The 20,164-nt window shown below is 38.3% G+C and overlaps 1 protein-coding gene across 1 annotated transcript; it reads right to left on the bottom strand.

Annotated features, from left to right (window-relative positions):
* Positions 1 to 16,280: 16,280 nt before the first annotated feature.
* LOC131684664 (maltase 1-like) lies at positions 16,281 to 19,251 on the bottom strand. The gene is made up of 5 exons (XM_058967727.1): positions 18,705 to 19,251; positions 18,359 to 18,643; positions 18,230 to 18,306; positions 17,972 to 18,176; positions 16,281 to 17,915 (listed from the first exon to the last, which is right to left on the bottom strand). The coding sequence occupies exons 1-5, from the start codon at positions 19,200 to 19,202 to the stop codon at positions 17,163 to 17,165; spliced, it is 1,818 nt and encodes a 605-aa protein (XP_058823710.1). The 5' UTR covers positions 19,203 to 19,251; the 3' UTR covers positions 16,281 to 17,162.
* Positions 19,252 to 20,164: the final 913 nt, after the last annotated feature.

A 20,164-nucleotide genomic window follows, 5' to 3' on the forward strand; every position in this document is an offset into this window, starting at 1 on the left:
AATATGCTTCAAATATTAATGTTGACAAGAAAAACACTAAAGAATAACCGCGGTGTTTTCCAGGATGCTTTTCAATACTGGCTGTGTAAGGGTTAGAATAGAATAGAATAGAATAGTACTTTTAAAGTGGTCTGTTAAAGGTTGTAGATCTCGTCAAATACAACACAAAACCACCACCAATTTAATCTACTCTCAAAATCTTGATTTATAGCAAATTAACCATTTTTCAGGATTTTCAACAAGAAAAGTGTTTTGGAAAGAATAAGAAATGACCTTTCCAACGGTACGCTATGTTATGTTCTTTTGTTAAAAGTACTATGCGGTTTTTTGGACAACAATTTGAAAGTAACCATTATTTTACTAGGTTTTTTTTTATCAAAAATATGAAATTGCTCTACATTTTTTTTTATTAGGAAGCGTCTTTGTTGAAATAGAAATTTAAGGAGAAAATTTAATTCCGCATCCACCTATTTATCTATTTATGATCAAAATCGGTTGAAAAATAGTTATTATTTTTTTCCAAATTAGAAACTTGCTCGAATGAACTTTTAAGGGAAATTTTTTTTTAAATTTATTTTGTTTTGCTCGGTTACAAATACATTTATAAGTATATGTAGAAACTTTGAGTTTGAATTTAGAAAAAATAACGGAAGATATAATTATAGCATGTTATAGGGCTAGACAATACCTCACTAGCTCCTTAAGAGTTCATGCAAGCAAGTTTCTAATTTGGAAAAAAAATAATACCTCTGCCATTTTTCAACCGATTTTGGTCATAAATAAGTCATTGGATGCGAAATTGAATGCTCTCTCTAAATCTTCATAGAAGCATAGACGCTTCTTTAAAAAAATGTTGAAAATTTTTCATAATTTTCATGGAAAAATCGCAAAATTATGTTTGTTTTCATATTGTCGACCCAAAACCGCAAAGTATTTTTGACTAAAAAACATAATATAGCATCTTTTCAATCATTGATGACCGCGCAGAAATTTTTTTAATGTCGAAAGTCCCGAAAAATTGTTTTTTTTTGCTATAAATCAAGATTGTTGTTTATTTTTCAAACATTGTCTTGTATTGCATTTGGCGAGATCTACAACCTATACTACGTCACTTGAAAAGTACAAAATCACTTTAGTACCGTATAATTCATTGGATTTGCATCTAGTGAATTCGAGAGCCATTGTGTGGTCGAAATGAAATTCGGAACGTTGGTTTTCAGCCATTCTTGGATCACTCATGCTTTGTGAGACAGTGCCAAGTCTTGTTGAAACGTCCATGGTTTGCGACCGAATTGTGTGTCTACCCGAGGCTTCAAAGCAGCCTTCATAATAATATATCGCATTTATTTTGCCGCTACAGCGGCCCAAACCATTATTTATGGTTGGGGTTGCCTCCTGGCGGCCAACCGATGAACCAAATTCTCATATGAACGGTGAGTCAAGTAAACGCTATCATTTTGTGTGTTTACGAATTGCTCAATTTGAAAAAAAATCGTCAGAAAATAAGAAGGAACTCCTTTTTTTGAAATCCATCACAGATAAATTTTTTTGGCAAAACACTTTTGTACGCTTGTAAACAATACTCGGAACTGTCATTCAGCCAATTTATAGACATTCAACATATAAATCGCATTTGAAATAGTTTTTTAATTATTAAACAAATTTTACATATCAAATTAGGTATTAGTAGCAGGCGTGGAACACTTGTGGTTTGTGAAAAAACGTTGCCAACTAGTTGAACAGGGAGAATATTACTAGAGATCAAAGTGTATGTAAGACATTCGTTTTGAAAATATGGAAATGACATCCAAAAAGACGTAAGTCCTTCGTGAAAATAGCAAAAAGCATGTTCATTTACGAGGAAAACTGTGAATCTATGCAGATCCATTTTTGTTTCAATCCAGAGAATTTCATTGTGATGTATAGTGGCACAAAGTGTGAGAGAACTCCAAAAATCGTTGTCTCGTATTTTTTGCAATTTTTTATTTTATTTTTCTCAAAGTTTGTGTAAAATTATCTCAAAACTTTACAACTATTGGACGAAAAATCAATTTTGATTTTTCGAGCGCGAAAATAATTTTCGTCTGTTCCGAGTAAGAAAAAGCAATTAACCCTCCGGAAGACGCGCAAATGGCTCACTGAACGAGCACCCGCTGATGCCCTAAGACAATTTTGCTAGATTTGAAGAGCAGCGTGCACTCAGTGCACTAGCGCAACTGCCGGAAGGTTAAGAATGCAGGCCTCGCCCCCCAAAGACTTTTTTGTGTGTTCTTGAAAATTTGCTTATGAAGACGCCGTGTAGCTCACAAATCTTCAACTTAAACGACGTCATATTTTTTAAAGAATTAGTGGTTTGCACTAGTTTTGGAAACTATTTCTGCTACTTTTACAATATATTAGCCCTTTAATGCCCAACCCTTTCAAAAAGGTTTACATAGAAATAATTTTAAAAAAACCTACATATACCATTTCAAAACTGGTAGTTGAAATAGTTCCAGTGACTTAAAATTAGTTAAAAGCCTAATTTTTAGTAACATAGACCAATTTTTCTAATTTTGTCACAACTTTGTAAGGAGCCACTGTGTAACGGAGCACTTTGTCAACGCACGGCTCATTTTGATGTTACCCGCGAGAACTTATATATTGGCCACGCCGCACAAAACTCGAGCAGCGTATGTGTATAAGTTCGAACTGATCAATCCAATACGTCTACATTTGGAGGAGTGCACTGCAAAAATGTTGTATCGAGACAAAGTACTCGTTGCACTCGTCCCGCCTTGCCAGTACTACGAGTAGGACTCCTAGTACCGACACTTTTTGCTAAGTACCGATTCCTCGATACTGAAGCCCTCAGTACCGGTAAGAAATCGGCACTCGACTTTTCTTTCAAGAAATGACGAGAAACACTCCTGAGTGCAATCGAACCTTGATAATGATGATTTAATTGATTATCTTGTATATACTTAACACCTATTTTGATTAACTAATTTATATGTTGCTTGTTTGGGGACATCATTGGACTTTGCATTGTAGTAAAAGATTGTGTTACCCAAGTAGCACGCTTTGTTACTGTATAGTGTTTGTATCTCTCTTGGTAACAACTAAGTTATGGAAAAAGCGCACTTTGTTTGTATGTTGTGCAACATGTTTCTAATTGCAGCAAAATAATGAAAAAAATGGCTGTGCCATTTGTCGAGCACTGGGTAGTTGGACAGTTCTGTTTTAGGGTGGAATGGCAAACAAAGAGGCATTTGCAACTTGTTAGACTGTTTGTGCAAGTTAGCAAAGTTTCTGATTAGTTTCACAACTGTTATTGATGTTTGCATACTTAACACTATTGGCCAGCACTATAGTTACATAGTTGCACAATCAGTTTAAAAACCCGTGGAAATTCATTTCAAATATACCCAACAATAAAAAATATTGTGTAGCAGTTGTGCAACATTTAAAACTTTCAACAAGTTGCAATTGCTACTTGGGTAGTTGTGCCGTCTATGATTTCGAGGACGCTTTTGAAAATAGTATTTTCTAGATGGTTTCGATATCTGGAAGATGCGAGAAACAGTATGTGAGAATGATAATACAAGCCGAGCGTGTATCTTGCATTTATATATTCTTGTTATGCTATAAACCGGTTTCTCGCTTCTACCAGTAATCTATTTACTCCACAGCATCCTTATCCCTACGGTAAAAATGCTCGTCGATTTTGCAAGCCCTGGCTTGTTGCTGGTCTCTTCCGTTAACAAGAAAATTACATTCCGCGCAAATTGAATGCGCCTACCAAATCCAAAATAGTTGGATACTAAGTCAGTGTTCGTCTACTTTCTACTTCAGCCAGCACGGTGCGAATAACCAAAATAGTTAGTTTTACTCTTCAATAACATTACTTCAATCACCAAATTAGTGGTTGCTGTTCAGGGAATAACTTCAAAAGCTGCTTTCAGTATCTCCAAGCCAACAGCCAGCACCATCAGCTAATACCAACGACAGCGGGCTCAGCGTTATAATTATTAAATTTCCACAGCTCCGTTGTCATATCAAATAAATGAATCAGGAAAATAAACACGAACGTTGTAATTATTTTCGTCTAAGCAGTACAGGAAAGTTTAAACACTTTTACCAAATATTTTGAATGGTACCGAAAATACCGGTAATTACCTTTCTACCGGTATTTCGGTACCGAAAATTTCTCGGTATTCCCGGGATTTTTGGTACCGGTATTACGGGTACCAGAACTTTAACTATGAGCATATTTCGTACTATCACAAATGCTTCAATGCTCGGAATTCAACGCTCAAATTTTCAAACTTTCTAAGAGAAGTGTTTTGAGCGAATCTGATGAGATGCGTGCAACGGCGTTAGAGTACAAACTCCTATTTTGGTACTTCGGTGAACCACTACAGTTACATATTGCGTTTCTCGCATTATCAATGGAAAAAGATTATCTGTTATTTCGGATCGACCATTCGTAAATGACTTTGTTCTTCAGGTAATTTCGTTTTCATCCTCGTACAGTGAAGAGTGAGATGCCATATTATTTCACCAAAGAAAACAATGCAACTACAACCCTTAGTTTCGGCTAACAAACCAGTTCACCAGATTCATCTACAAGTGCCATCCATGCCGTCATTCGTACGCTTCCTTTAGGCAGCCAGAAACTATGACGCTTATGGTGATGACTCTTGATAAGACTTCATTTAAATACCATCCTTTTTCCCGTGCCATGGCATGGTGGGCCATTGGGAGAAGTGTCTGGGAAAAGATTATCAACCTCAAACCTGCTCTGATCTCTGAGTTCGAACCCTTACCGTCGAGTCGAGTTGAATCGAGTCGCTCACGGTTTGTTGGCGCTAACGACCGACAGGTTCCTCTGGTTACCACTGCCACCGCCGCCACGGCGTTGGGGGATCGGTCTGGAATCGGGGTTATCCCATTATTGTGCAAATTGTGAGCTTATTCTCGTCATCGGCTCTGGCGCGGATGTCTTTTTGTATCGAGGCCTGTTTCGGAGAAGGTGGCGAGATCACGACGCCTATCGAATGGCTCGTAAAAGAACACCGCAAAGCAGCCTTCGTCACATCCAGGAAAGCACCCTGGAGATTGAATTAATAAAAATGGGAAATATGAACTTAGGAACACAGACTGTAGGAAGCAACTGGCTGGAGGGTGCATAAATTTGCATAATGAACAAGTCGCGACAATTTCATGGTTCGCAATTGAGCGATGTGCTCTATCGACGATTTTGCGAAAAAAGTCATTTGCGGTTTGAATTTGCAAATCTAAAACAGCGAGTTCTATCCGTCACCGATTTGCCACTGTTAGCTTCGATGCCCTTGTCACTTGCGTATCGTTAGTCGACTCTTGCCAATAACCACAAGCTGTAGACTTCCTTCATAAAACGGAAGCACCATCCAGTGGGCCGTTGACGAAAGTGAAGAATTTAAAAAATTATTACTCTACTAAACAGAGGACTACGAGTGGACCTACCTACATTGCCCTCCAAGTGCTTTCTCCTTTGAAAGGCACCCTCGCGAGAACCGAACGAATTGGTGGGTAAATGGGTCGAGGGCAGTAGCGCGCCCAGTTTTAGGCGCGAGCCGTAAAAAGTGCTATGAATTTTAATTGCCTTATCAGCCAGCGTCAGTCCCGGCCACGCTGAGTTGTAGATTCGTCAAAAGATTTGGTGGAGTAGGGTACCATTAGGAGAAATTGAATTTATAATGCGGCACTCCGAGGAGGTATACAAATTTGTTTGATCTGGTAGAAAATAGATTTAACTTCCGGTGGGCTGCACGATTTAATTTAATTTGTAGAATTTCTGGGAATCGGGAATGCTATCAGGGACTTCAACCTTTCATTTGAGTTCTAACGGCTATCACTATTAATCAGTATTACAATTATTCTAATTGATTCCCACTAGATCAGTGCTATCATAGTCAATTTCTGCTACGAGAAAAATAATTGGATGAGTTGAAATACTTATGAATATTGATACAAGTATAATTTTAGATTTAATCTTTCTAGGACTCATACTAGTGCACTGGCTGCATACCGGCTTGAAAATCTTGCGGTATCGTCCGTAAGTACCCTGGGTTCCTCTTCAAAGGATCAGCTTGATTTCCGGTTTATTGAATAGGCAAAGAGCATCGTAATGAGCATCTTAGACTTTGAACTAATTTAGTTTTCCTTTATCACAATACTTTCATGGAAAAAATACGTTTGAAGCATCATCATCATCATCATCATTATAGTGGTATAGTCCGGGTACTGACAATCATAACCGAATGTATTTTAGATTTCCAGGTTATACGAATTTGCGCCATCAGTCTCCAATTTTCTTCAATGCCTGCCGCACACGCATCTTCTTCGATTGCACACAGCCAGCGAGTGTTGGGTCTGTTCGGAAGTCAATGATCACTTCCAGGTTCTCTAACCTTAGCTTTAGACATGCCCACTGTACTGCCCATACAAGTATAAGAGTCCCATATTGAAAAACAGCAAGCCGAGAAAAACGCTGTTCAAGATTTACATTTTCATGGAGCCTTATGGATGGGCCAAACATGTTTTGGTATTTTTTTTCTCTATATTTTCAAAACAATACTGGTAATTTTACTTGTAAATTGTGATTTAGTGGTGATACAGAATACAATCCAACAGATAACTCGTTTTCGAACAAAATCCATATGGGACTTTTATGCTTTTATGGGCAGTGTAGTCTGCCGTGTTTTATCCGCCATGTATTTTGTCTTGTCAGGGATTATAGTTAGTACGATTCTCGCAGCTTCCCTTTCAATGGCATATTTGTCTCTCCACTATTCTGCGATCAACGCCAATGATGTTGATGTCATCCGCAAAGCTAAGATGCATTTCAGATCTCTTGATGATCTTCGTATCGCACCATCGAGTCCGTCAGTTTTGCGTTGCGTTGCGTTGCGTAAGCACGGTATATTTCGTAGATTGCAGACTGATGACTCTCATTTACAGCCAGACTACTTGAGGAGTAGATCTCTCTCATCAATTCTTATAGGGTAGACGTGCCCTTATTCATCTCATTAGTCACGATGTCACACTATTTCGCTGATAACTCAGCCCTCATTGGTTGGATTGCTCTTAAATAGGCATCAACATCTTTGCTTCGTTCTTAAGAAGCAGATCAGTAAAAAATCTGGCTTGGAAAATGTAAAATACTCGCGTTACAGCGAAGCGAAAAGTCGAGTACAACGCACCTTTTTTCATCCTACCATTTGAGCTAATGCGTTGAATAGAGATAGCAGACACTGCTCTAACTAATGTGTTCAAATGGGTGGGATGAATAGAGGTGCTAAGATGAATTAGGGCACAGTAACCCTACAATAAATATTAACGCGTCAGGTTGTCTGAAAGAGTGTAGCACTTGGCTAATCATTGTATTGCGCATCAAGCGAAACGAACACAATGTGGATAAAGACAGGTTTCGATTTTCTCTACACGACACATTCCGTATTTGAAAATCGGCTCACACTCGGCTAGCTTCAAAGCATTGTCAGAAAAAAGCGACTCGAAATAGTGGTGGGCAGTGTTACGAAATTTCAAAATCAGTTACCTATTTCTGCTTGCGTTTACCGAAACCGCCATTCAGATTCAACGCCTCCCTCATTCATTCACTTTCCAGCTGACTGAAATTTCATGCAGAATCGAATGCTTGAGTGCAGAGGAAATATAAATTCATTCACCAACCAAAGCATTCATTTGTTATTATGTGGACAGTTTCAAGGCAGAAGTTAGCATCTTCTACATTTTCGAGCATAAGGGAACTGCGTAATCTATATTTGGTGCACTTTTGATCAATAATCTCTCTCAGAGCTAGAATAGAAATAAAATTCACTTTGCTTCTGAAACCGAACATGTCCGTACCTGAAAGCGCTGCGTCGGCCGAACGAATGACCATTGAAACGAACCAAAAATTTCATTCATCGCTGCGGGCGTGAATTGAATTTTGTTTTCTTTCAAGTTCAGGCAACGATGTCAATTTTTTTAAGCTCTGGTGGTGGGGTATGTCGGTCGGTGTTAAATTGAAATTTATTTTCTATCACGGACGTCAACAGCAAGTTAGCGACTGCACAAAACATGAACAGTCCTTCCCGTCATGTACGTGAAGCAAGACCTATAGACCTATAGTATCCACGTATCCGAGCCGAGGGTCCGGATCCAGACACTTGTCTGGATCTAAGCACCATGTCTGGGCCTGGTTCAGATCCTGGTAAGGGGATGGGCTAGATCCAGGGACTGGTCTGGATCTGGGTACTGGTCCAAATTTTGATACTGATCCCGGTATTGATCCGGATCCGGGAGATCCGGATTTGGGAACTGGTCCTGATCCGGGAACTAAACTGGATCGAGAACTGTGTCCAGAAACATCTTAAAATTTTTAGTTCAATATCCAACCTAGTAAAAAAATCCGTATAAATTTCGGCTGGTTTCAGCCAATATTGCGGCAGATTCCAGCTTGAATTCGGGCAGAAATCCGCTAGAACTCTTGTTGGTTTGGCTCGATACTAATACTATCATACGAACAGAGCCGAAGTTGACAAATATTGAAAAAGTATTTGGTTGTGTGATGCACATACACGAACATCTACCGCACACACAGTTTTTACTGTTGCCGTCATTGCCTGAAGAACTGTCACAAAGTTGGCAACCATTTGGAGATCAGGGTAACAGAGGTATTTTGGACACCTCGCATATTTTGGCCCACCCAACCTCTTTTTTATATTTATTAAACGAATTTACATAAAATTTTGAAAATTTCGTTGTAGTTTTGTTGAAAAACTCTTATTACAGTTATTGTATATCAAGATGATTTTTGCAAATACATATTACCATTATAAATCACAAAATTGTGGAAACTCATCAACCGCTATACAGAAATGAAGAAAAAATTAGAGGAAGTAGCAATATTGTGAACTACTTTCAAAACATATTATAATAAAAATACGTCATGTTTTGTTGAACAAATTATGTTAATGCAATCATAACTAATTGATGAATGTAAAATTGCGTAAATTATATGAAAAATTACATCGCAGATCATACAATAAGCTATGACCACAATATATTGTACGATTTAGGGAAAAAAACACATTTCTGCCATATCTTCTGGAATTACCCTTTTCATCTGTTTCTTGACGTTATTGCTACTCAATGAAGAGTGTAGGCAGCGAAGCTTGTTGTTTCGCTTATTTTTTTCCGAAACTTGTTGTTTCGCTTATTTTTTTCCGTTTATTTGACATGGCTTGATGTGTTAGCATCACTGAGCTGTGAGACTTTTATGATTTTATACCATGTAAAAATTAAAATTAACTTTCAAAAGGCCAGCCTATCGGGTCTTGTTGCTGCAGCTTGCCACTGCGTGTTGAGATTCTCTTCTTTGGATGTGAAACATTAGCTGCGTTGTCTCCGGCACTCATTCGGTCTGTCTTACGTTTTTGCTCACGTGCATGTCGTCATCGGTACTGCATTCATGATGCTAACGGTCGGATGTTCTTATTTGCTTCTTGAACTCAAAACTCGCTGTTGTAAATCCTTTTCCATCGGCATTTGATTCTTTATTGATGGTGTTGGTTTGGAGGCATTTGGTCTTATCGTTGTTACTTCACTCTTGGTAATGGCGGATTGTTTAGTGGTACTGGGCCCGATCGTTGTTGATCTCGTGTTTGTTGCTGCCCGCTGCATTATTTAGCTCAGATTTCCCTTTGAATAAAAACTGTTGTCCCATAGAATGGACACAAATCAATAGCTTAGGATGGATATTTATTCTGACATTTTTATAGTAGACCAGTAGCTGAAACTGACGTAAGTTTAGAAATCAACTAAATTTGTCCAAAAAGCCTTCTACGAGAAAAATATGCATACATATTAGACACGAGCATTTCTATTCAGTTAATGTCATCTTGCAATGGTGTGTGTGTGTTAACCATCCTATCTCCCACTAGCTGGTAGTGATTTACAGAAAAAAGATGTTTGCGTGTATTTAAACATTTATGCAAATAACTTGGTTCACGGATTTAGGAAGGTGTTAGCTCAATTGACTTTCCGATGACCCATTTCGTGTACAGTGCCAGACATGTTCCGAGGTCATCGTTCCATCAACTAGCCCCGCCTTACTGTAATGTTTGTATCAATTGGATTGTAACATTACAGTAAGACTTTCGATTCCATTTAAGCAGGAAATCGACGCGTATTTAGTATATTGGTTCAATTTGTATATGTAACATAACACATGTGTACTAAAAACTTACCATTTTTGTAGTTTTCTACCTTCATTTCTACCTCCCATTTATGTCTCCTTTGACTCTCATCCACATTTCTTAAATTCCTGCTTATTTAAGAAAGAAAAGGGGAAATAATAAAAAAGACCCGATTGACTCCGTGTTTTCCTCAGTGCTTTCGTTTCTCTTAGTCTGGTGGCATCCAGTTCTCACGAGCGCTGTGTCTCTGTAGTGGGCAAGCATAACCAGTAAGCACAGAACTACAAGATATTTTAAAGTGGATGCCGTAATGGTCAAAAGAATAATAAATGCAGATTTGAGAAACCATAAGCCGATTACAATGGCGTGCAATTACCAGCCGGACGATGAACAAAACCATACCATACTAATGATAGAGTGCATTGATTAAAAACATGCACGCTGCACAGTTGTGATATCTACCATGACAACTCGCCTGCGTGTGTCTCCGTAACCAGATTGTTTTACTCACACGTACTCACAAAAAAACAAGATAAATAAAATATACTTCCTTTGGTCTTTTGATGCATTCCGGATTCCTTTCTATCTGTGGCTTGAGAGCGTAGAGGCAAAACGCCGTTCAATTGGAAGATTCACTACCACCTCTTCACTCTCCTGGTGATATCCTCACACCACGAGATGTATTATGATACGATTCCATTTTGGTTGCGTATATGAAACTAAGCACAACTGACTCACGAGCTACGCACCCTGCAACACCAAACACACACAAGCACATCAACGGTTAATCAGTTAACGTCATCTTGCAATGGTCCATAATAACTAAAAACGTTGAATCTCTAGTATGGCGTAGGGTTCGTCGCGGTGCGGATGTGGGCGGTAAATGGATAGTCCGCACCGCAACCGCAAAAAAAATAATAAAACCGCACCGCTTACCGCAACCGCATTGCATTTACCGCACCGCACCGCGCGGTAAATGCGGTAAAAATCATGTATTTTTAAAAATTATTCATTTGTTTTGTATAATCATATATAATATAATGTTATTCTTATTTACACCAAAATTACCTTTACGGACTCCTCAGAATGTAACATTTATGAAAAAATTCAACTTTGAAAGTTTTATTAAAGGGGGTAAGGGTTTTGGCGCAAAAAAACACTTTTCTGCGATTTTTTTAAACTTTGCGTGAAGCGAATTGATAAAAACTTTTTATTATAGTGTATCATTTCAATAACATGCTGTAATCTATGCAATCGACAAATGACTCGGTGATGAAGCTTTTTGTAGAATGTATCTGGAAAAACATGGTTTGCGGTGGTACCTGCCATTCAAAAACTACTTACCCTACTTTTTCATTCAAACTTTGCATTATTTCATTCAAACTTTGCATACACATTCTATGTAAAAAATACCTAACCCCTACGCTGAGTTTTTTAGATAAATTTTCAATTAAGGCAAAAACTGTCCAAACTATGCAAAATTTGGCATCTGGGCTAACTTTGACACTTTTCACAATATGAAGGGAAGCTTTGAGAAACACAAAAAAAAAAATCGCAATGTCCTACACTAACTTCGAAAGCTTTACTTTAAAAAGGTTACAAAGTACTCCTAACTGAAAAATATTAATTTGGTAGAAAACATTCCCAGTTGGACGAACAATGGACGCACGCGAAAAAAAAATTCCTCGAAATTCGTTTGGTTTGATGATGATAATTACATTCTGTGGGTTGTTTTTAAATCAAAGTATTATTAGTTCATCTTTAAGTTCTCCAAATTTATCAAAATTCACGGTTGACAAAATGTCATCGAAAACGATTCATAATTCCACGATTCCCAAGAGGAATCGAGAGAAATGATGCATTTTTAATTGGATTTGACAGCACAATTCAATTGTTTTTCAATGATTGGATTGTGCGTTTTATGTATTTGAAAAGGCTCGTTTGTAAATTTTTAGTTTGAAGTATTAAATAAATAGTTCATAGTATGTTTTGTCATATTAGAATACCCAAAATGTAAAAAATCAAGTTGCGATAGGTCGAATACAGATTATATTCGAATTTTTTCTCAAATTATTGTCAAGTCTATGGAAATTAGAGCAATTAAATGTTTATTATGTTTCTCTATTGTAGGGTAGTAAGTAAAACTCGAACGTTCAGACAGAAGAATTTTCCTAATAATGACATTGCTAAGCATTCGTTCAGAAAATAAATCTAGTTGCGTCCTTCTCAAATGGTAAAAGTCATAGTTTTAATTCACTTTTTAATGCAGACTACAGACAATTATTTTTTGAAGCGCGGTTGCGGTAATACCGCGCGGTAAAAGCTCATTTCCCGCACCGCATCCGCGGGAAAAATTGTCTCACCGCACCGCAGTTTTTGCGGTGCGGGTGCGGTAAATACCGCGCGGTTGCGGTAATTACCGCAACCGCGACGAGCCATAGTATGGCGACTTGTCATTTCAATTGATTGTTTACCATTTACCTGACAGTGTCATTCCAATCGAGAACGAGACGTGTCAATGGCCCAATGGTATCTTACGCGATTTGAATGAATTGACAGATACATGGCAAACGATTGAGATGACGAGTCTTTATTCAGAGATTCAGTTACATTAATAGGAATAACATGGATGAATCAAAAGATCAAGCTAGAAGAAAAATATAACTTTATAATTCTCTATTCTTTATTCTTATGATGTTAGTTTACTACAACAATATTAAATTACTGCGAGTATACTCGAAGTGGACGAAAATATGTTTGAAAAATTGTTACCATGGCCAAAATATACTTCCGCCACGGGTCAAAAGGAAATTTCGGTGGCGGAAATAGAAAAAAAAAGCATTTTATGAAAAATACAATTTTATTGATTTTTTAGTAAATGATACGTTTTTAAGATATCTGTATTGATGGTCAGATAGAAGCCGATGTTGTACATGAGTATATTTACCAACCTTTGCAGTCTTTATATGTCTTATTGGCAAAATTTAAAAACTATGTCCTAAAGTAGGCCAAAATACCTTTTTTATCCTATTGATTGTCGGAGATGAGTTTTTCTTAACGAATGCTGTCTACGGTTTGTGATAGTGAGCCGTTTTATCATAGAATGGGGCAGTAGGAATCTCTCATTGATAACTGCAAAGCGTAGTTTGCAGAATGGTACTGTCTTGTGTTTTGTCTTGTTTGATCAGGACCTTTGAAATATCTAGAAATAATTAGTTTTTCCATGTATTCCTCGTAACGATTCCACTTTTCTGTATAGTGACACTTCTGAAGACCGTATCGCAAGTTCGAGGTGCCATATCGTGAAGTCGAATCTCGATTTTGCCATGACATGTTGTAGATTGTTCTGCAAAATGATTTTATTTGCCTGACACAATCTATCAAAAATTATCATTATTGAATGCCTGATATGATGGAATTGGATAAAGGTGACTTTCGCAAGCCTAAGCTGAAGCCTGTATGTAAATATTCCTAAAAAATCGGGATAATACGAAAAGACTATATGTCACGTTCGTTGACCAGAGTTCCATTTTTGTTCTTCATATTCACACATCTCGACACTAAACGCTCACTTCGGCAAGAATTGAAGTTACAGTTTCTTTTGTTCTTTAGACAATACAAGCCGGATATAAGATACCTTTTTTCGTTCGTTTCGTTGATTCGAACTGAAGTAGGAAATATACTACAATACAGTAATTACTCCAAGATTCACCCAAAAAAACTCATTTTTAAACTGCTTTTATTTTTTGGCAACGAAAGTCTGAAGAGAATGGAAACGTAGTTAATGTGGTTGTATCGCGGAGAAGTAATTGGCAAAAATGTTTTTCTTGCAACAGCTTTAAACATGTTTCTACATTTTATACCAACTGGCAGACAAAAGCATAATTTTATCACAGAATACGATTCTCAGAGATATTTTAAATTTTGTTTTCATTCTTTCTTTTTCGAGAGTTGTCCTACTGGAGCTGTTGAGCTGGGTTCACGTAAGAGCTCCCCATCAGAATCACTCGTTACAATTGCAGACGAGTCGGGAAGTTTCACCCACTAAAACACTGCTTAAATGCAATAGCAGCGAGCCATGGTTCTGATTGTAATTTCGAGTATAGGGTTCAGTTGTGCGGGCGTATGGACTTAACGATCGCATGGGAATGAGCGTTTATTTGGATGCGCTTGAGACCACGTTAATCGGATTGGAAGTGCTGTATGGTTCACTAAATCATTGGGGCGATTTTGTGTTTGCGCAATCTTAGGCGTAGTTGTGCGTGAATGATCGCGAATGTATGTTCGTCTTTGTGTACCATCGCGAAGGGCTCGGGCGTTTGTATGTTATCGTGTTCGATCGCGTGGACATTTGTTTGTCGCGTGGAGGTTTGCATGTCGCGTGTGCTAGCGTGTCACGTGGTGTCCATTCGCATATTCGCGTGTGTTCTTGGATGGTCGCGCGGACCGTGAATCTAATACTTAATTTTCAGCGTATGGTTCAACTCTATCACTTGAGTACCCAGTCATGTAGCCATGGAACGTGTTGTCTAGTGGATATGAGCGTCATTTTTTCTGATTGGTCCAACTGAAGGCATGGACCTAGGCTGCTAGGACCTAGAGCTTCCTGACGTAACCAATTCATGATCACGCGAACATGGGCGTTTGTAGGTCCATTCTTGAGACCGCGTTTGTAAATTTATAAGTGCTAAATCGTTCACTTAGTTACCGGGGTGTTACCCTGTTTGCAAGATTGTAAGAATAGGTATGCGTGAATGATCGCAAATGGCTCAAGCATTTGTATGTTAACGTGTTTGTCGCGTGTGCTAGTGTGTATGTTATTTCGCGTATATTAATTCGATTTTATAACCGTGTGGCTATTTGTATATTTACGTGTATTCTTGAACGATCGCGCGCGGACCATGAATCTGGTACTTAATTTGCTATGTGTGGTTCTGATCCTAGAAGAGAGTGAGTTCCCTCATATCACTACCCAAGTAACAACTGAAGTTTTATAGCATGCTACAAGTGAATTCTAAGTTTTATGAGTGGCTATAAAACTACCATAAAACCTCAATTGTTACTAGGGTAAAGTTCCAGGTTATGTCGCCATGGAATGTGTTTTTTAGTAATTTTCCAGAACCAAATGAGGCATCCATGTAAAATAAAATCATTCCAATAACTGAAATAGAAGTAAAAAAACTCATTACGACAACTTACAACAGTAAATATGGACGGTTTTTTGATCAGAATGAATGTCTCCCGTTGATAGAAACGTGCCTGATATATAACACAATTATGCCATAATTTTATAAACGCTCCTGAAGCCGCGCAGTGTACTGAGTGCACAACATTATAGTAAAAAACTACTTCTTTGCACAAGAAGACATTGATTACTAAATATAAAAATACGTGTCCACGCATTTTGCACTTATGCTTATCGTGTTCCTTCTGTGTATTAAGCTGCCCGATCAGTTTATCTGGCTGAAAATGTAACGTAAAATTAAATACTCTATTGTACTTAACAGTCTCCTTTCTGTATCTAATATTATTAGATACAGAATGATACAGAAGATAATGAGCACGTTGAAATTTTCGGTTCAACCTTTCAAATGAAATTAAAGCAAAAACCTATTAATCTATGTAAATTTGAAAGAGTTCTAGAATCCACTGCAGATTTGAATTGTATTATGTCTCAGAACTACATAATAAAGTCAAACTGCAGCGGTAATAAGTTGGTCCCGAAAAATATTAAAAATAGAAAATGTGTAGTCCGATTTATTTTGAGATACATTCATAGGAGGAAAAATGAGTTGAACCTAATATGTACATCGAGCACTATATTTTTCCCAACGGAAATGAATCGGGTAAATTGCGTTTCGACTTAGATAGAACGACCTGGCGGCTGGTAGAGATTGATTTTAAAAATTCCACCCAACTTGGGAGAACGGTTTAAACAACTAATCGAGACGGATAGCGGGACACAAAAAAGTTAAATTTTTTATTTATATTAGAAAAAATCGTAAAGTCCCAAAGCTCATAAAAAAATTTACAAAAATCGATTTTTAGCACTCTCGTTCACTGGTTTTCTTTTGCTAACAAAATTGCATTTTTGGAAACTAGTTTGCAAAGTTATTTAGTCTGTTTTCATTTTGTGGAAGATGTTTCGGTGTCGAGTACTTCCACTTCCACTGAGGTTAAAAATTCCATACAAATTCCGGACAAATCCGTACAAATATGTTTTCCGGACGCGCGACCAAAAATCCGTACTGTCCTCCCAAATTCCGTACGGTTGGTCAGCTTAGTCATGCTTAATTGCAAACTTCAGTCATGGGAAGAAAGAGAGAAAACGGTTGATAATTCAAACAAGGCCAAAAAAGGCTAAGCTATATTAATTTTGATGGTCTTCTTCGATCTGGTGAAATTATATACAACACCAATGATGTCATGAAGTAATAGTAGATAAACAGAATTAGTTGACCTTTCAACCATCAACAAATAATTCCGGATCTAATTATTGCCTCTGCCAAACACAGCTTAGAACAGCGACACTTAATTTAGAATGAACCCACCGACCTTCCCACTTGTTCGCCTATGAGACAGTGATTTGACAATTTTACATCCCCTTTGTTCCGTTACTGCTAGAGGCAAGAAGTAATGCATCACAACAATGGCGCATACATTAGGCAAGTTGTGAAAATATGTTCCATTAATTTGAAACTGAAACCGATTACTGAGTTGTTGAAAAATGCATTCTCTTCGGGAAAACTTCGTCAGTGGAAAGCTCTTCGAGCACTAATGGACAAATTCGACTCATGCATAATTGAACAGATCGTACACAGCGACGAAAAAGGTTAAGTGCTCATTTTCATTTTTATCCCGACCCCGTTATTTATTCAGTGTTTTGTTCAGCGCAATATCATTGCAAATATTTGTTACTGATACTAAGACGTTCCTTTACTGGAACAAGTATTTAGCTATCATCGTAATGATCATTGTAAGGGACAACTGAACACTAGTAGCTATGGACGCAGCTATGACAAGTGATTCGTACGGACCCAGTGAGAGGTTAGCTGGATCAATCCGCTGTCCTATTTGGTACCGTGAATCAGTACCAGTGAGTCTAATCACAGTTCTATTAGTAACTGGATACAGATCAAATAGATCTACCGTAGAAATATCGTTTGACAAATTGATTACCACAATGGCGTACAGCTCGCTCTCTTCACTTGATTCGTTCATTCGATTGATGTACCGAACGTAACCAAACACATTTTCCGCCAACGCACGTGATCTGAATTGGCCGTGTGTAAAAACTCGCTCTTTCCGCAGTTTTACAGTATCCACGTAAAATTTGTACGTACTATAATCTGCTTCCAATTGTTTGAGTAGATTGATTTGTCGAAAATATGGATTGACCGGTAGCCACGTTTTGTTGGAATTTGAGAAACCGGCATTGTAACCATCGTCCCACTGAAATGGAGTTCGTTGTGGATCTCTTGACTTCCGTTTGTACTCTTCGGGGCCCACGTTGCAACCCTGAGGATCTCTGCTGTCCTCATAGGATATATCTCGAAAGTCAAGCATTCCTATTTCCTCCCCGTTGTAAGTTACAGCCACACCGGGCAACGTCAATAGCATCAACAGCATTCCGTCTATTCGTTTCGTTCCATAGCGACTACCCACACGGGGTTGATCGTGGTTTCCGAGCTGCGAAAATACCGGTGACATCTACAAGCTATTGAAATATTTTGTTATATACTCACAACCCAATTAGTAACCTTGCCACGTGGTATATTCTCTAAGAAGCGATCGATGACGTACTTGAAGTCACGTGCCTTAGATTCCGCGTTCAATTCTGTAATCATGGCAAAATTAAAGGGAAAATGTGCTCTCTGCTCGGTTCTGTCGGCTGATTCGTAGTAAAGCATTATCTTATCCATACTAGTATATGCTTCTGTCATCATGATACTGAAAATAAGTATGCCTATTAAATGCCCTCAGGAAATTAACTTGTTGTTTACATAGTTTCTGTGCCGTTTTCGCGAGTGAAATTATCAATGACGCGCCTCCAATGGCCCACGACGTCGTAGGTTTCCATCTGAAACAGATTTCAAATATATTACTGAAAAAATGTAAAATCTGTGTTTTACCAGACTGTTTGTGTACATATGGTTTGTGTACCCATAGCTCAACGGATCCGATGGATCAACAACTGGCTCATCTCGAAACAGCTCATCTTCGAACATATGGTTAATTGCATCCACCCGGAATCCGGATGCACCTTTCCTCATCCAAAATCGCAAAATTTCATCAAACTCTGCAATGACCGCTTCGTTACGATAGTTCAAATCTGGTTGGGTCACCTCAAACTGATGCAGATAATATTCTTTCCTGATGTCACTCCATTCCCAAGCGGAACCATAGAAGACAGAGTTCTACGAATCAATAGTTTTTTTTAATTTTAACCGATTAGCTCGTAAAATGCAAACCGCTCACCCAATTATTTGGAACATCCGGCTTATCCTGGCCGGCCACTGGCTTCCCCGGGTGCCAAACATAATAGTCTCTGTACGGCTGAATACCAAGTTCCGACTGTTTGAACCACCAATGTTCGGTGCTCGAATGATTTGGCACAAAATCCAAAATAATCCTGATTCCTAGTTTTTTCGCTTCCGCAAACAGTTCCTCCAGATCCTCATTTGTACCGAAAAGCTCGTCCACTTCCAGAAAATCACTCACATCGTAGCCAAAGTCCCGTTGCGGAGATTTGAACACTGGACTCAACCAGGTAGCATCAACTCCCGTGTCCTTCAGATACTGCAGTTTAGCCGTTATGCCTTTGATGTCGCCTACCCCATCGCCGCTGGTGTCATAAAATGAACGTGGATAAATCTGATAGAAAAGTGCCGTTTCCCACCAGTCTTTTTCAACGGGCTCTTGAGCCGAAGCGATTGCCAGTGCTATGCTTAGTACAAACAATGGCAATGTTTTCATTTTTTTTATCTAAGCTATGGGGCGCTCTTGTTCGATGTTGAAGCGAATCGAGAGATACACTGATAATGTGCGGTAATATGTTTGAACGTTTTATAAGCGGGAGCAATCTTGCGCTATCTTTTCGGTATGCCGGGAGATGGAGATATCTCCCAGTCGGTGGTGATAATGCAATAAATGAATACAGTAATAAGTGGACTGAAAGGAGATATTTATTGTTGCATCAAAATAGACAAGTGATCACCCACAGAGCACGTGCAAAATTACATATGTATGCTTTAAATTGCTTGCTACTTCCAGACAATAGTTATTTTTTTCGATTCGCATGGAAAGCCAGTTAAGGTGAAAAATAAAAAAAAATCTTATATTGTTAAGTAGTTGAATGGTTAGCGTTCAAAAGGTGTTTTTACAACTATTTTTAAACTAGGAATAACTAGAGGGCGTGATTGAATTTTGTTAAGATTCGGAGGGAATAATTAGAGCTATTGGTATGAAAAGGAAAGTGGAGTTGGGCATTTTCAACGAGATTATGTAGTATGATAGTTTAAACTAGAAGAGAAAAGAAGAGCAAAATGCTTCGGGAAGATATTTGGGGGGGGGGGGGGGAGTGTAAGGGGTGATACTTCTGAGTATAAGTCAGGAAGGGAGGGTGGACAAAGATGACAGGGGGTTCTCTAGACGATTTCGTAGTACGGCTCAGATGCGGATCGGAAAGACTTCGAGTTGTGCGTGTGATGTTCGTGCTGTAGGTCCCGTGTTTGATGGCCCATTCGACATAGATGTTTGGTGTCGCATAAAACCATCGTGTGTTCAAGAAAGTAGTAGATGCTTTAAAAATACATTTTTGAGGGGAACATTTCAACCGGCTATCTCTCCGTTTTAAGGATTTATGACTGTTTTTTGGATTTGTTTGCTCTAAATTTAAGGAGATACAGTTTACAGAGTAGCAGGTGGTAGCAGTTAAA

This window comes from Topomyia yanbarensis, chromosome 2, assembly GCF_030247195.1.
Source record: "Topomyia yanbarensis strain Yona2022 chromosome 2, ASM3024719v1, whole genome shotgun sequence".
NCBI lineage: Eukaryota > Metazoa > Arthropoda > Insecta > Diptera > Culicidae > Topomyia > Topomyia yanbarensis.